Source organism: Cydia amplana, chromosome 5, assembly GCF_948474715.1.
Source record: "Cydia amplana chromosome 5, ilCydAmpl1.1, whole genome shotgun sequence".
Classification (NCBI taxonomy): domain Eukaryota; kingdom Metazoa; phylum Arthropoda; class Insecta; order Lepidoptera; family Tortricidae; genus Cydia; species Cydia amplana.
The window spans coordinates 1548403-1566430 of NC_086073.1; the positions used below are offsets into that span (position 1 = coordinate 1548403).

At 37.4% G+C, this 18028-nt stretch overlaps 1 protein-coding gene across 2 annotated transcripts in view; it reads left to right on the forward strand.

The window, feature by feature from the left end:
• The window catches only part of LOC134647777 (nephrin), a 514499-nt gene that overhangs the window by 372041 nt on the left and 124430 nt on the right, over positions 1–18028 (forward strand). For both annotated transcript variants that reach the window (XM_063502080.1, XM_063502081.1), the window contains exon 7: positions 16705–16849. In XM_063502080.1, coding sequence (XP_063358150.1) covers positions 16705–16849 — 145 coding nt within the window. The remainder of the gene's footprint in view (positions 1–16704; positions 16850–18028) is intronic.

Consider the following 18028-nt stretch of genomic DNA (forward strand, 5'->3'; position numbering starts at 1 on the left):
GAACGTTCACTGACATCAGAATGATGTCATTCAGTTATTGTGCATTTCGCTTATACTTATCCGTACATATATTGGCGCTAGCGAGACGCACGATAACTAAATGACATCATTCTGATTTCAGTGAAGGTACCTTCTAATTGGCCTTATATATTTAGATTTATACGGCCTCTTTCAAGCCAATTCGAACGTGCACTTGACATAAAAATGATAGTTTAGTTGTTTTACAGTACATTTGGTGCTCCATTACGACACCCTGTGCTATAATAAGCTCATTACGTAACTACGTAGAAAGTTTAAAGGGCCATAATATGTTCTGTAAAACGTTGTATACGATACACTGCGAATAGGTAATTCGCAACTAGTGTCGATTTAAAACACTTTCAACACAAACTCGCCACTCGTTGCAAATTTCATATTTTTCTATACCGTAAATAACTAATTCGCGTGCATTCATTGTGCATAGTACGTGTCTCATGAATGACCACTAAAGTCTACTGTCAATTAGCGACACATTTACCTATACTCAAAGAGAGCAAGCGCCAAAGAGGTCAATGGCGGTTACGCCCTTTGTGTGCAGATGTCGTTGGTATTCACACCACGGCCCACTACTTAGCCGCACTTATCTCCCGATACGAGACTGTTCTCTAAGGTAACAAAGTGCCGTAGGAAGGCTTAACCAAGGGCACTCTTAACTTGGATATAAACTTGTACGTTAACCTTGCGTAATATATTTCGTTACCGTAGGTTAAGGAGATATTTAAATTCACAGTCATCAACTGTACGTTTCTTCAGAAACTTCCTGCCTTGCGTATCTAAACTGTGAAAATGAATTGTCGTCCGGGGTGTTACCAGACCGATATGAAAGACTTTAAACCTTAAAAGAGTGTGGATGTAAGTACTCCCTTCTAAAAGATCGGCAACGCACTTGCAAATTATCTAGTGTTGTACGTAGATGTCCATGGCCGACGTTAATTGCTTACCATCAGTTGATTCATCTCCTTGTTTGCCTTCTATATAAAGTTTTGATTTTATTGAGATTCTACCTTGACACAACTCACAGTGGTGTGTCTTGTGTGCACCAATCAGCATACGAGTAAGATATCTTCAAAGTCATAACGAAATTGTAAAATCTAAATACCGACCTCACATAAAATTGCCTTTCAACAATTATTTATTCAACTCGAATCGAACCAAGTACAGTGCCAACCACTTAAATAGCCTCACCTATATATTGTGAGTATTATAATTATACGTGATATTTTTTATCAATATATCTTAAATTTGAATTGTACGCCCTGACGTTTATCCAACGACACATTAACAAGTCCGAACTTGTCTGCGCGCGAAACGTCGTGGACGCAAGAGCTAATACGGCCGTCCACATGAATAGCCTCAGTGTAACATAATCGTCCAAACCGTGCATTTAAGTTTCGCTTTCAAATTTATTTTATTATGATTAGATAATACAGATGGCATTCTATTAAGTACCTGCAGTAACGTGATAAACACAGTGTTTTTGTGACTATGGGACGTGGTTAAAAACTTACAAGTTTAGAAATTGAAAAGGTTAATATTTATATAACTCTAAAATTATCCCATCGTGAGATAGCTAAAAAAATAGGTCGCAGCCCTAAAGTTATTATTAAATATGTTAAAAATAAGGAAAATTACGGCCACCAGTATAAAGGACGCACAAAATTTGCCACTACGGATCGTGAACGTCGACTTATTTTACGCTCTGCTTCAAATTCCACCAAGACCGCCAGGCAAATAGCTAGTGAAATAAATACTAGAGCATCTCTCTCTACAGTTCAACAGATTATTAGAACATCATCCCACCTCAAAAGAAAAAAAATCATGAGTAAACCTCCTTTGCGCGAACAACATGTGGCGGGTCGACTGTCTTTTGCTAAAAAGTACATGTGCTGGAAAACTGAGTGGCGAAATGTGATTTTAGTGATGAGAAAAAGTTTAATCTAGATGGTCCAGATGGATTTATTTATTATTTTCATGACCTAAGGAAAGAACCGAAAGTACTATCACGTCATCATTCAACTCTCGGATCGGTGATGGTTTGGGGAGCAATTTCTTACTATGGTACTGTTGATTTCATTGTGGTAGACGGAAGACTAAATGCTGAAAGTATTTAAATTTATTAAAAGAAACAAAAAGTAAGATCAGAAAAGTAATAGGTAGAAAAAAATGTTTTTTTTCAGCATGATAATGCTCCCATACACACGTCAGCCATTAGTTACAAAATGGTTTGAAGAAAACCAGATTGAAGTTCTAGATTGGCCATCCTTGTCCCCTGACCTGGACATCATGGAAAATGCTTGGGATTGGCTGTCTCGGCAAGTTTATTACAACGGAAGACAGTTTAGTAATAAAGAAGAACTGATTCAAGCTATTTACACTGTTTGGGATTCTGTGGACGTTAATTACATACATTCTTTATATGAATCACTACCTAATCGTATTTTCGAATTAATAAGGTCTAATGGAAGGTATACAAAATATTAAACGAAAGAGTTTTAATAACTAAACAGTATCTTTTAGCATGTGAGGCTATTCAAGTGGAAGGGCCAATTATTTGTTTGACGTTATTTCTTAAAACTTTGATTAGATAACAATAAATATTTTATTTACTATTACAAGGCTTCTTGTTTTATTTCATATTTAATGTTTAATGTATATCTCCTTTTTATATTACTATGAGAAATATTAATTTTGGTGAGTGAGGCTATTCAAGTGGCTGGCACTGTATTTATTGCTCACTATTAGTACTATTAGCTTAACATTTAAAAATATCATAACGTAACGTCTTGCCCATTTAAACTTTGTACACACAAGCTTACCTAAATTCAACTCCATAATTTATGTGGAAATTGAGAACTTAAAACAGTTATTACTTTTTCACGAGCCCGGGTCGTAAATCTTTCCCGCTTTTAGAAAAAAGGTGGAATTTCTCAACTGTGATTTGTCGGATTAAAAAATACTTGCGATCAGAATTAAAAGTTTGATTTAGGTGAATCATTCACGAGACCATCACAGTGTACGTACCTAATCCTAAGGTTGTCTGGATGAGATCGCTTCTTAGCGATAAGACCGCCTGTTGTTACCTTGCTTTTACAGGGTGCAAAAAAAAAAAGAAAATTTACAATTACTTACTTACTAATTTTAATAACTTGTAAAAAATAGACAGTCAAATAGCACTAGGTATAAGTACCTAAGTCAAATAGCACTAGGTATAGTACTCCAAATTAAAGCACATCATTGTACATAGTCACAAAATACTTTGAGATTTTAGCAGTTCCATAAAAACGAGTCCACTCCGTCTGAACTCTAAACTGGACAATTCTAATTAAGTTATATTTACAGTGCCAGCCACTTGAATAGCCTCACTCACCAAAATTAATATTTCTCATAGTAATATAAAAAGGAGATATACATTAAACATTAAATATGAAATAAAACAAGAAGCCTTGTAATAGTAAATAAAATATTTATTGTTATCTAATCAAAGTTTTAAGAAATAACGTCAAACAAATAATTGGCCCTTCCACTTGAATAGCCTCACATGCTAAAAGATACTGTTTAGTTATTAAAACTCTTTCGTTTAATATTTTGTATACCTTCCATTAGACCTTATTAATTCGAAAATACGATTAGGTAGTGATTCATATAAAGAATGTATGTAATTAACGTCCACAGAATCCCAAACAGTGTAAATAGCTTGAATCAGTTCTTCTTTATTACTAAACTGTCTTCCGTTGTAATAAACTTGCCGAGACAGCCAATCCCAAGCATTTTCCATGATGTCCAGGTCAGGGGACAAGGATGGCCAATCTAGAACTTCAATCTGGTTTTCTTCAAACCATTTTGTAACTAATGGCTGACGTGTGTATGGGAGCATTATCATGCTGAAAAAAACATTTTTTTCTACCTATTACTTTTCTGATCTTACTTTTTGTTTCTTTTAATAAATTTAAATACTTTCAGTATTTAGTCTTCCGTCTACCACAATGAAATCAACAGTACCATAGTAAGAAATTGCTCCCCAAACCATCACCGATCCGAGAGTTGAATGATGACGTGATAGTACTTTCGGTTCTTTCCTTAGGTCATGAAAATAATATTTAAATCCATCTGGACCATCTAGATTAAACTTTTTCTCATCACTAAAATCACATTTCGCCACTCAGTTTTCCAGCACATGTACTTTTTAGCAAAAGACAGTCGACCCGCCACATGTTGTTCGCGCAAAGGAGGTTTACTCATGATTTTTTTTCTTTTGAGGTGGGATGATGTTCTAATAATCTGTTGAACTGTAGAGAGAGATGCTCTAGTATTTATTTCACTAGCTATTTGCCTGGCGGTCTTGGTGGAATTTGAAGCAGAGCGTAAAATAAGTCGACGTTCACGATCCGTAGTGGCAAATTTTGTGCGTCCTTTATACTGGTGGCCGTAATTTTCCTTATTTTTAACATATTTAATAATAACTTTAGGGCTGCGACCTATTTTTTTAGCTATCTCACGATGGGATAATTTTAGAGTTATATAAAAATTAACCTTTTCAATTTCTAAACTTGTAAGTTTTTAACCACGTCCCATAGTCACAAAAACACTGTGTTTATCACGTTACTGCAGGTACTTAATAGAATGCCATCTGTATTATCTAATCATAATAAAATAAATTTGAAAGCGAAACTTAAATGCACGGTTTGGACGATTATGTTACACTGAGGCTATTCATGTGGACGGCCGTATTAGCTCTTGCGTCCACGACGTTTCGCGCGCAGACAAGTTCGGACTTGTTAATGTGTCGTTGGATAAACGTCAGGGCGTACAATTCAAATTTAAGATATATTGATAAAAAATATCACGTATAATTATAATACTCACAATATATAGGTGAGGCTATTTAAGTGGTTGGCACTGTATTTCCAAGTCGTCTCTTATGAAAACGGCCACAATTTAGAGCGCGAGATAAAATGAAGCACCTTCGTGCATAATTTAAAACGTAATAAAACGCCATGAAACACGGCTAATTATACAATAAAATTCCTCAGCGAGGGAACGACGAATCAAAGGAGAAATCTACGTCGGATTAACAAGGAGACGGCAAATTTAATTATTCAGTTAATAGCTGTTTTAAGAGACACACACTCACTCATGCCCATGGACAGTCAGCAGCAAAAGTTGCTAAGCTGATATTGGTATGTAGCTGCTCTTATATTTTACGAAGCTGAAAGCTACGCCACTCAGAGGCGTAACAGTCACCTGCAATATTATGTTACACAACGAAGGCTTCTACCTGTAAAATATCTGACACGATCTTATTTGTAGAGCCATAAGAGCGTTTCCCATATTTTTAAGGCCTTCGAAGATTGACATAATTATTTTATTATTGCAGGATAAAATAAAAGACGTCATAATGTTAAATCAGCCAATAATTTAAACTATTTTAATACTAAAGTTCTTGTCGAAAAACATAAAAGCATGGGAGTGTAATCGCCAATGTAAGACCTTTATGCACCATCTATCTGGTTGCTAAGCGATCTGGGTCTCATGGATAAACGTGCGTAGGTATGCTACACGGAAAAACGCTTCAAGAGCGGCAATTTAAATTAAATTCTAATCTTCGATGTGATTTCGCGGCAGAAATCAAATACGTTCGTAGCTACAGATCTGATCTGAGATCATTTTAATATAATTGACTATGGATTTTCGTTGTTTTTAAAGTGTCATTTTCTATTTGTCTCCGGAATGATCTTTTGTTAAGTATCTTTGATTTTGTACCTAAATGTTTGCATTTTGATGTGGGTTCATTACCGCTTAGTATTTTTTGTGCATTGTTTTAGATGTTTGTATACCTATTTAAGTGGTTACAAACCAGTGTATATGAAGTTGAGTTTTCGACACTTAAAATACCTTTCAAATATTATTATAACTAAACAGACAATATTTTCCTAAATAGGTAATTTGCTTGAAGAACACCTTGTATACACAGTTTACATACATTTGGCTAAGAACACTCGGGTTAAAATTATCTATGGCAAAAAAATAAATAAACGAAAATCGGTTCATCCGTTTGGGAGCTACGACACCCACCACCACACACACCACACACTGACCACAAGCAGATACACAGATACACAGACAGACACGTGAAACTTATAATACCCCTCTCTTTTTGCGTCGGGGGTTAAAAATCACAGTCACATTAATTTTATTACGATGACAGTATAACTTTAGAAATTTTCAAAGCTATTATTAAAACGTAATTAGGTTGTCGACTTTACGTCCTCAACTAATTATTATAGAGTTTTCGTCCTAATACCGCGTTGTCCACATACAATGTTAATTCTTTAAAGTAGGTAGGTATTATTTAGATTCAAACACTCAGGGCATTCTTGGCATCGGCTTTAAAACAGCCTAGTTTCAAATTAATGCCAAAAACTATTCAAACACAGACGTTAACATCTATTTGCCTATTTTTTACATTCGTTTCATCACAGAAAAGCGACGATAAATTGTTTTTGTAATATACATTGAAGAAACCTCTTTACACGTGTTTTTGTAGGACACACACGTCTGCTTCTTTTAGTAAACAATAATATAATAGAAAACATATTTGTATACCTATCTCGTCCTTTCTTTGAAATTGTGTTTGCGTAAACACGGAAACTGCCTCAGCATATTTCTTTTAAATTTCTGACTCGTTTTTCTCCTCCGCTTCAGCGGATGAAAACGTCTCTCATGCAGTTCTCCAACTACAAGTTTATTACGGAGTGTTCATAACCAGGCCGCCGAAGTTGCTCGGCGCCCGACGTCAATACGCGCTGATTGCGCTGCACTGACAACTCGATTATCGATCCCGCGATGCGATTATACAGAGTTAAACTCGCATTAGAATCGATTATCTCACCAAGCTCCAACGTTGATTACCTAATTACCAAAGTTTAACCAGCTTTCTTGGCGTACGCATTCAAGTTAGAACAATACGGTTTCAAACATTAGCGAGCGTAATCTTTCATTCTATGTTAAGCTTGAATACCTAGTCGCTGTGCAGAATTTGGTATCTTCATTATTTTGCTGGCGAAGTTCGTAACCCTCATTAAAATTATTTAGTTTCTCGGCAGACTTTGGCAAGATCCGTCTACATTACAAAATTTTAGATGGCTTCGTTTGGAAACGCTGCATTACCTGGGTATCACAATATATGTGGATAACGTGTTCTAAATATTCACAGGGTTTTATCACAGATTCTAGGTGCTAGATTATAAGTGCAATCACAGATTCTTAATACTCGTACCAAAATGTATAATAGGTGTACGTCCTACTAACCTGATAGACTACGTAAATTCCGCTGTTAGGCAAATGGCTCCACTCACAAGAGGATTAATCCCCCACACTAACCCAATGTAGATTGGGGACTACAGAGAATAGGGTTGGGCTAAAAAGTTGCTGAAGTTTTGACTATACAAACTTGTGTACCTACCTCTATTGACCTCTCTGTAGTTAGTAACTATACTAGCTATTGTGATGCTTGAAATCAGGTAGATGCGGAACTCTCCATTTAATTGGAATTAATAGGCCGAGTGGTTTGCTCGCATCTCGAGTGTACATAACACTTGCTCGGTACATGGGAGGCAATTTCATTTGCAAATGCTTGTTTGCCGGCAGCAAACAAATTAGCGGGCAATCCGCAGGTGTCGTGACATATGTGTGTGTGTGTGTGTGTGTGTGCTTGTGTGCAGTGCGTGTGTAAACAAGCAATCGGTACTAGGTCGTGTAAATGCATCTTATTGGAATGACGGTTGATTTGGTTGTTTGAGTTTTGGTCTTGAATCCACGAATTCAATGACATCGCATAAACGTTTACACTATGTGTATGTCCACTACCCCTAATGCCTCGAACAAAAATTATAAAGCAAGAAGGAAATCAATTTTAGGTTAAATTTCCTGCTTTGAAATATATTCGCATGTTATAGCGTTTCGAAAATAAGCCTGTCTCAAACTTTGGATGGACTTTGAATACTCCGAACTTCTTAGCTATCAGGAACAAAAGACGAATTCGAACCTAAATCTGTTTGTAACCCTTCATATACTGAGGGCCTTTATCGCAAGACGGAATAACAGGTTCTTATATTATGTTTCCTTTTTACAGCCTTCACAATGTTATATAAAATCTACCCCTCACGCGCCTGATACCAACGTATGTACATACTTTCCAATGTATCAATATTAGGCGTTTGGAGTTGGCTCATATGATTATAATTTAATGTTTACCTTCTTAATAGGTGATACGTAACATAATATATTCTAGCTCAGCAAAACTATCGATAGCCAATTAACAAGGATTACAATCCCCTCTCAAACGTGATACAGAACAAGTCAAACATCACGTTTTCGTAGAACCTATTCATCACAAACGGAAACCGCATTAGGTAGCGGCAGTAATAATCCTCTAACGGTTATTCCTGAACGATTACCCCTCCTAGTTCCCGGAACCAACGGTGCTGCTTCCGAACAACCCGTTCAGAAATAATTTTGACTTCTGAACTTACTTTCGCTCAATGGCCGGGGGCATACGAAAATATATCAGCGGGAAAATGTCAGCCTTTCCTAAGATATCGGAACATACTTTTGCTTTTATGAATAATGTAATCATTCTAAGTTTGTTTGGGTGTGGAAGGTGGCAAGGAGATTTTCCAAATGAAATCAAGTAATTCGTTCACATAGGGTTCGGTTGGTGAAACGATAGTTTAAGTGAAGGCGTAAAGTAAAGGAGGCTAGTTTATGGTGTAATTAGGAGCCGCTTTACGACTCTGCGCTGTGGGAACGTTCTCACGGCCCGGCCGCTTTGGCTAACAGTTTATGTTAATCCTTAAGTGAACCTCCATAGACAAAGAACACTATGAAAATGTCTTACTCTAACCTTTCTCTCTAAATATTACTTAATTTCTGACGAAAAACTAAGGAAAGATGCATGGTGGGAAAGAGGCTATACTACAGAATACAATATTATATATCATAGGTATATACGTTTCGAAAAACTCAATGGTACGAGCCACTACACGGTTTGAACCCGCGACCTCCGGATTAAACATCGCATGCTCTTACCGCGTTAAGCTATCAGCACTTTCATACTATGCCAGCGCTTTTATATATGTCGTGGCCAGATCTTAGAATTGATCATTTCATGATGTGGCTACGACTTATAACAAAACATCCATGACTCAAATAATACTTATGATGAACACGCAAATACCGGCGACGGCTATATAAAAGTAGTAATTACCTGCAGCTGCAAGCAAAGGCCCGAAACAACAAGGTCGGCAGACAAAGTTTCCAATAGTTTTCTATTCTAACCTAACAAATTCAACTAGCGAATAATGCTGCGTATTCAGTATTAATTATACAGAACTTAATAATCAATGTTTTACAATACCTCCTAGCGCGCTTACATGCCCTTGACTACCTTGAATTATGGAATAGCGGAATATACTTACACGTGCCACAATTTTATGTAAACAGCTCCGGAACTTTATATTTCTCGTCGGCCTTGACGAGCCGAATATTAGCTTAGCAATTTTATTTTGATTACTAACCAATCAAAGTTATTTCGACGGACAAGATTATAATTTGTTTGATAAGTTTTCTTGCTTGCGTCACTTTCAGTCATGTTTCATTACGCTGGAGTGGCTCCGTCCGTAATGTAATGTTGATTATGGTTTGCCTCAAAAGCAATTTTGAATGTCGGCTGTTTTAATATTTTAAAGAAAGCTTTATATGCTCTATAACTGAATTCTACATGAGCCGAGCGCATGCAAAGCTCTTTGCACATTAAATATATAGCTCAAAAAACAATAATAATAAGAAGCACCGTTCCGAGTATGTTTACGACTTTATGCACCGGACGTGGCTGTATACACGACGCGCATACTGCAACGCCAGCGTTTCGGGCCGCAGCTCATAAAGTGTGAAATAATGCGTCCTGCACGGACCCGTTGAAGCATGCAGTAAGCGAGAGTTACGCGCGCGGCGTGCGGCGTGTGGCGTGCGGCGTACGGCGTGCGGCGTACGACGCCGTCGCGCAACCTAATAAGCCCCGCCTGGCCGCGCGCCAGAATTATGACACTACACAACTGCATTCGCAACGCAAAACGTCGTAAGGGAGTACATGCTGAGATTCTCCGATTGCCTTTTGGACCGAGTAACACGACAGGCGGACTGAGTCAGCTGCGATTAAGATTTTTGCACTGACTCCAGAATACGCGGGCACTTATTTATGAATAACTCCTTGAAAAATGGTCAGCATTTCGCCAAGTGGAATGCAGATAATCCTCTTGCATAGCGTTAATACTGCTAATACAACTGAGTGCCTATAGCTTGAAACCGACTGCAGATAAAGGCGTAATCTCGCAACAAATTATCGTTTTTTATGTTCCATGTCACGGAGGGCATCGTGAATTTATACCGCGACAATTTCGACAATGCGCCAATATGTAGGCGTAAAAGAGGGGAAAAGAATACAGAAGAATGTAGCATTACATCCATTGAAGGGTGTACGTGACAATGATGGCTACGGCGCGGGCGCCGCGGATTTATCGCACTTACGTGATCGTGGAAAGAAATAAGCCCCACGGATAACGAAGGAGATGTAATCGCTGCATTATTGATAATATGCGGGACAAATCCGAGCGTCTGCAGCCGGCGATAATCCGCTACGCCGGGAGGATATTAAAAATAAAATTGAAAGCGGAAATGTTAAAGTCAAGAAGAAACTTCAAAGAGATCGGGTCATAAGTAGATTAGAAGCTGTAATAATTTAACTTTTTGACAGTTAAGCTGACCTTCGGACGGGGCAACAGTAATACAGCTGCTAGTATTACTGTTTCCAGCACTGTATTTGTCAATATTTTGGATTGTAACCTTCAAAATGTAACCAATTGGTTACGCTTGATGTAAGGTTTAATATTCTTTGTGCTCAAGAGGGATTAGGAAAATCGAGTAAATTACCTATGTCGGTGATCTCAGCTGGGTATTATCGGTCGGATGCACTGTGTAAACAGCCAATTGTTTGCGTATCGGTTGGTCCACCTGCAGCGCCCGCATCGCCGCTAATCCGCCTTGGCGACGTCTTGCGATCGTACCTAAGCCAATAAAATGACTTTACACAGCTTGTTGTCGCATTCTTCTTTGCCTCTATGATTGAGAATTGTGAGTAATTGGGTCAAACACATTTTGAAAAAGGTCACTTCTGTGGACAATACTATAAAACCGACTATTTGAGTCTTCATTACTGAAAAAATATACCACCTGTCCGCAGCGTAAAAATTAGCTGAGTTTCCCATAACTTTGCCATGACTACAGAACATGGGGGGTACCTACTATAAAAAAATGTGTGTGAACCAATTAGTTTATACAAATAAGGAATGATGTGATCAGAGTTTTTTTTAATGATCAGTATGATCACAGACTATGCCAGGTTTCTATTTGCAAGCCTTGTTGTAGCCGATAGGACTGGAGTGCCAGAAAAAATGTATTAAAATTAGGGTTTGCAATCCGGATCCGGAATGTATGAAATTATCCGGATCTAGATCCGGATCCGCGGATCTTCCCATACATTTCGGATCCGTCGTGCAAACCCTAATTAAAATACTACTACTTTAGCAGTAAATGACTGTAAGTACACGTCGTACGTAGTGTATTTGGTGGCAAAATATTCTGTACATATTGGCTACGAAAATTTAAGCAATAATGATACCTAAAAGCGTAAAATATATCTCCACAAGATTTTTACTAAAATACACCTTCAGGTAACTTATATCTTAGGAATGAGTATGTTAACTGTACGTATTGCCTCGGTTTCTGAATTCAGAAACATCTTTTTGTTTTCTTTTTCTTTGAAACGATGAAAAAATATTTTCTCAAAGATATCCTTGATATTTAAATTAAAAAAGCGGCTAAGTGCGAGTCGGACTCGCCCATGAAGGGTTCCGTATTTAGGCGATTTATGACGTATAAAAAAAAACTACTTACTAGATCTCGTTCAAACCAATTTTCGGTGGAAGTTTACATGGTAATGTACATCATATATTTTTTTTAGTTTTATCATTCTCTTATTTTAGAAGTTACAGGGGGGGGGACACACATTTTACCACTTTGGAAGTGTCTCTCGCGCAAACTATTCAGTTTAGAAAAAAATGATATTAGAAACCTCAATATCATTTTTGAAGACCTATCCATAGATACCCCACACGTATGGGTTTGATGAAAAAAAAATTTTGAGTTTCAGTTCGAAGTATGGGGAACCCCAAAAATTTATTGTTTTTTTTTTCTATTTTTGTGTGAAAATCTTAATGCGGTTCACAGAATACATCTACTTACCAAGTTTCAACAGTATAGTTCTTATAGTTTCGGAGAAAAGTGGCTGTGACATACGGACGGACAGACAGACGGACAGACAGACAGACAGACAGACATGACGAATCTATAAGGGTTCCGTTTTTTGCCATTTGGCTACGGAACCCTAAAAAGAGCTCACATAATTTGTGTGGTCGACACTTGCTCCTCATCGTCATTATAGATCTTAGACTGTACTTGAGAACAAGAATATTAATCGATTATCGACGTACGGAAGCTGAGTAAGCATCTCTCGAACGCGGTTCTTGAGGAGCACGAAGCCTGTAAAGGGTTGTCTACGTGAGCTAAGTGCAAGTTGCTAAGTATGTAGCAGTAGGTATGACCTCTTTCAATGAAAGAGACGGTACGCCCTCAGTTTCTAATAAAAGGATGTCGTGGTGTTAACCCTAAAATTGGAAATTCAAATAAAATCGAGCGTTCTAGTCTCGGTTGCGTCTAATAGAGCAAACAATTTGTATCAAAAAAATGAGGCCCCTAAATCTCGTTAAAATGGTTTTGTAATAAATTTTGGTTGACAAGATATCGAAGTTTTTTTTATGAGAGAGCCAACTTTGTTTCGGTATTTCGGGGTTGGTCCCATAGTAAAAGTTGCTCATTATGACCAATATATTCACCTCACAAAATATAGCTTAGGATTAAAAAAAAAACACAGTATTATACAGGATGTTTTACGCTAGACAGGCGATAGGGGTGCGAGCTAGGGGCGTAAGAGCAAAGACCACGGCAGGGAGCCGTGTTGACCGAGCGCTCCACTCTCGCTTATTAGTGACTCTTTCAAGCACTCGGGAGTCTTACAGAGCAATCTATAACAAGCACACTGTGCTCAGAACAATGTTTTCTTCTATTTACTTATCCCTACTAATATGATATAGTGGGTCAAACCAAATTGTCAGTAAATAAGAACAAAAAAAAAAAATATACTTATCCTTTTCTTTTGGGTGCTAGTACTAGTGTAAGACAAAGACAGTATGATTGATTCTCTTTGTTTATGTTTGAAATGAGACAGTCCTTTGACAAACTATAAGTACGAAAGCAATCATCTATTTTAGTTCCTGTTACCTCTTCACGCTTAAACCGGTAAAACGATTTAAATAAAATTTGGTAGTCTTGGTATAATTTGGAACTGTAATATTCCGTGACTTTGAGGAAACATCAAACGATTACATTTAATTTATGTTTCTCGTAGTTTTCAGTACGCTTTATAATTCTTCTTGATCCTCGCCTTATACGAATTGAATTATTAATTTTGTAACAATGAAATAATTTTACTAGAAAGTTAATTTACTTTTTATGTTTGTTTGTAGAACCTGATGTAATAGCAAAGGAATAAATATTTCTTACATTTTTGACATGAATTTTATAAGTTACTATGTTTGTATTTTTTTTTGTCTTCTAGTAATTAAAAAAAATTGGTAGGTACCTATTTTATACTTATTTCGTCATATAAAGGCAAATATTTAGCTAAAAAAACAATAAATGGATAACATACTTGTTTTTCTCTTTAATACCTTTAAATGAGCGATTCTTGTATATTTATATATTTCGTGGATCAGGGGAAACGGCTCTAACGATTTCAATGAAATTTGCTATATGGGGGTTTTCGGGGCCGAAAAATCGATCTTATCTGTGGGAAAACGCGCAGTTTTGTATTTTTATGTGTTCTCCCAGATATTTTTTTCTTTTTTGTGTTTTCCTTTTTTCAAGGAATAATGTAACATACTCGCGAGTTTCGTAGAAAACATTATGTTAAAATCCTTTTTATTACAAGCTAAGAGCTTAACAAAAATATGCACTTTATCACATTGGAATATACGAGGTTCTCTCTGAAAATAGATTCTATAATAAAGAATAATGTAAAAGGAGCATACATTTTTAATAACCATAAAAGTCTGCCGGAGCGTTAACAGCGTACATTGTTTTATCGCACCGATATATCCCGGCATGGCTCAATGAAAATTGAATGCACAGTTTGCCTCGATTTGTGGTGGAGGATTTGAAATGAAAGCTAATGAAATATGACAGGGACGCAATGACGCGATCACGGCCGCCGCGCTTCACGCCTCACTCCCCCCGCGCGCCGCGCCGCCCGCGCCGCCGCGTGACAAACGGCTGCTGACTCGCGCGCCGATACTCGCCGATCCGCTCGGATAAAACTAACGAGCCTCTGCGCTTTTGATACGTTAATATTGCACGATAAAGTTGTTTCGGGTTTATTCAGGCCGGCGTGGAATAAGGGCAAATTGGCACTATTTTTTGCGCCGTTTTTACTTTATCGACGCTCGGCTACAATGAAAGCCGTGCATGAAAATGCAGCCGCATGCAGAGTAATTTTACGATGAGTTAAAAACGTTTATGCGCTTGTAAATGTTACTTGCAATACAACATTTGCACAATAAAAAACTCGAATGGATGGATAAGTTGTTGATACGTTCATCTCACTACTGTAACATCACAGTATACTTTTAACACCGATATTAAAGTAAATATTATGACACTTCCGCCTTATTTACTTAGGTCGGCTTGTCCAGTACAAAATATCCAAGTCTTTCTGTAGCTAAATTTAAAGGGATAACTATCAACCATTTTAGAATGGATTGCATAGGTATAACGCTTTTTGACCGAGCGAAAGCGAAGTTTCTCCGTTTCAGTTTGAGCAAAATTTCTTTCGTATGTCCAGATCTACAGTTCACATTTTTCAACTGATTCTCTTGGAATTTAATAAGCAGGTTCGATAATAATTAGATTTTTCTTTTGATTAAGTTTGTGGATTTTTTTCAAAATGGCGTTGTCTTGAGTTTCGCGCGGTCAGATCAGATCAGAGAGCCACTAGTTATTAATTAAAGTTATATACAAGAGTTACTGTTGCAGGTTTATCGCGGTCGATATGAGTCTATTCATGTGCAATCAGCCGACAGACTTCGGTAGGCCACCTGCCTTGTTACATCAGTTTAGTAGGATCAATGGATGCGGCTGGTGACCGCAGATACAGCAATATCATAGGTAGCTTAATTTGAGCACTGGAGGCCGATTCTGACTGAGCTATGTGTATGTAATATGAAAACAATGAAGCTTTGCCTGATCAAAACAGTAACATAATCTGTTATTGAGTCAACATTATTAGAGGGAAGTGTAGAATTTATTTCTACATTATATTGAAACAGTACCTGATGGTCTGTTTTCAACTAGGTATTTCTTGTTAAACTAAAGTATCTCCAATAGATCATTCGCAATCGTCATTAATGTTAACACCGATTTGGGAATAGGGTCAAAATTAAGACCGGTTAAAGCTGGCCTATGGCCATGGCCTTCTAAAACAGACTCATTGACCTTGATAAAGGTCTGCTCGTTCCAAAGTTATGACCGTTAAAATCTAATTGCATGGGAACTTTGATAGCCCTCTTCTGAATACCAGCTGCTAGCACCGTATTGTGATATTACCCTTTAAATATTCAACCCATACTTAAAGTAGGTATATCACGCAACGCGTTATCAAGTTAGGGAAAATCCAAATGATTTGTGGTCTGGCACTGTCAAACATAATTTAGTTGGACAAAGGGCATTATCTACGTAGTATTATTATCTACTAACTTCTGCCTACGACTTCGTCTATGTAATATAAAAGTACTTCCATATATATAGTAAATTAAATCCCCCTTTACACCTTCTTAAAAAAATATTTCTGAGATACAAACTATCCAATGTTCTTTCCCGGAAATTAAAATCTCCGTGCAATATTTAATTTAAAGTGGTTTAGCGGTTTAGGTAAGCGTGAAGAGATAAGGGGCATAGACAGACACGATTTACTTTCACATTTATAGTATTAGTAGAGATTATACTGTCGGAGGAGTGCTGACCTGCAGGTGCAGTGAATGTAAGACTGCAGTCTTACATTCACTCACTCATTCATTGTTGTCGTCTTACATTCACTGCAAAAATAGGCTACGTAGCCACCTGAGAGCTGATAATCATCGCTCTCATTAGCTATGCCGAAACCGGCCAGGACAGGAATGATGATAAGGGATTATATGCTGATAGTTGTAGATGTAGATGTAGTGTATGGACGCCCGGCCGGAAGCAATAGCGGGCTGTCGATCACTTGTCGCGTTCATTCAGCCCAGTTCCCTGAAATTGGACCTGCAGGTTACTATCCCCACACTATTCTCCTCAAATCTTCTTGTTTTCCTGCAGAACATAAGGACATCTTTAAGTTCGACGTCCTTTAGTTCATTTTCTTTCAATGTGTCTCTTCCTGATAGTTAGTTTTTGTTGCAGGAGGAGGTCCGTGAAAACCTAACTGTCAGCGTAATGAGCTTCGTTCCTACGCTAGAAGACGACGGCAAGGCGATCACTTGTCGAGCAGAAAACCCCAATGTGACTGCGTTACATATGGAGACTTCGTGGACGATTAACGTTGTCTGTAAGTATCTTAAAGTAGCCTTAGTTTTTGAGTCTTGAATATTGTGATGATCACAATGAGCTGCTTATGACATAGCTTAAAACCACCCGACTATGATCCAAGTATGGTCTACAAGTTCAATACGTGATAAGGTATGAAATTATGAATATTAGGTACCGACCTATTTATCGATGTTCGTTTTGGTTTATTTAGGTTTTTACTCCCATTTTTAGGGTTCCGTAGCCAAATGGCAAAAAACGGAACCCTTATAGATTCGTCATGTCTGTCTGTCTGTCCGTCTGTCTGTCGGTCCGTATGTCACAGCCACTTTTCTCCGAAACTATAAGAACTATACTGTTGAAACTTGGTAAGTAGATGTATTCTGTGAACCGCATTAAGATTTTCACACAAAAATAGAAAAAAAACAATAAATTTTTGGGGTTCCCCATACTTCGAACTGAAACTAAAAAAATTTTTTTTCATCAAACCCATACGTGTGGGGTATCTATGGATAGGTCTTCAAAAATGATATTGAGGTTTCTAATATCATTTTTTTCTAAACTGAATAGTTTGCGCGAGAGACACTTCCAAAGTGGTAAAATGTGTGTCCCCCCCCCCTGTAACTTCTAAAATAAGAGAATGATAATACTAAAAAAAATATATGATGTACATTACCCTGTAAACTTCCACCGCAAAATGGTTTGAACGAGATCTAGTAAGTAGTTTTTTTTTATACGTCATAAATCGCCTAAATACGGAACCCTTCATGGGCGAGTCCGACTCGCACTTGGCCGCTTTTTTAAATATATTACCTCAGAAATGCAACTTTCAAATAATAACAAAAATATTCGAGTTAGTTTTCGATCATAGTTCAAAAATTTTGGACTATAGTTTGACGATTTTACGGTAAGTAAAAAAATTGGCACACTTATGACTAAAATAATGCTTTCATAATAATGCATCATTTCAACGGTACCTATAAAATCTTATACCTTTAAAGGAGCAATTCTTGTATATTTAGTTATTTATATAATATATATTGAGGATCTCGGAAACGGCATGAAATTTGCTATATGGGGGTTTTCAGGGGGCAAAAAATCGATCTAGCTATGTCTCATCTATGAGAGAACGCGCAATTTTGAGTTTTTATTTGTTTGATTGAGCCCAAACAACCAACATATGTAACGAAAAACGGTCCTA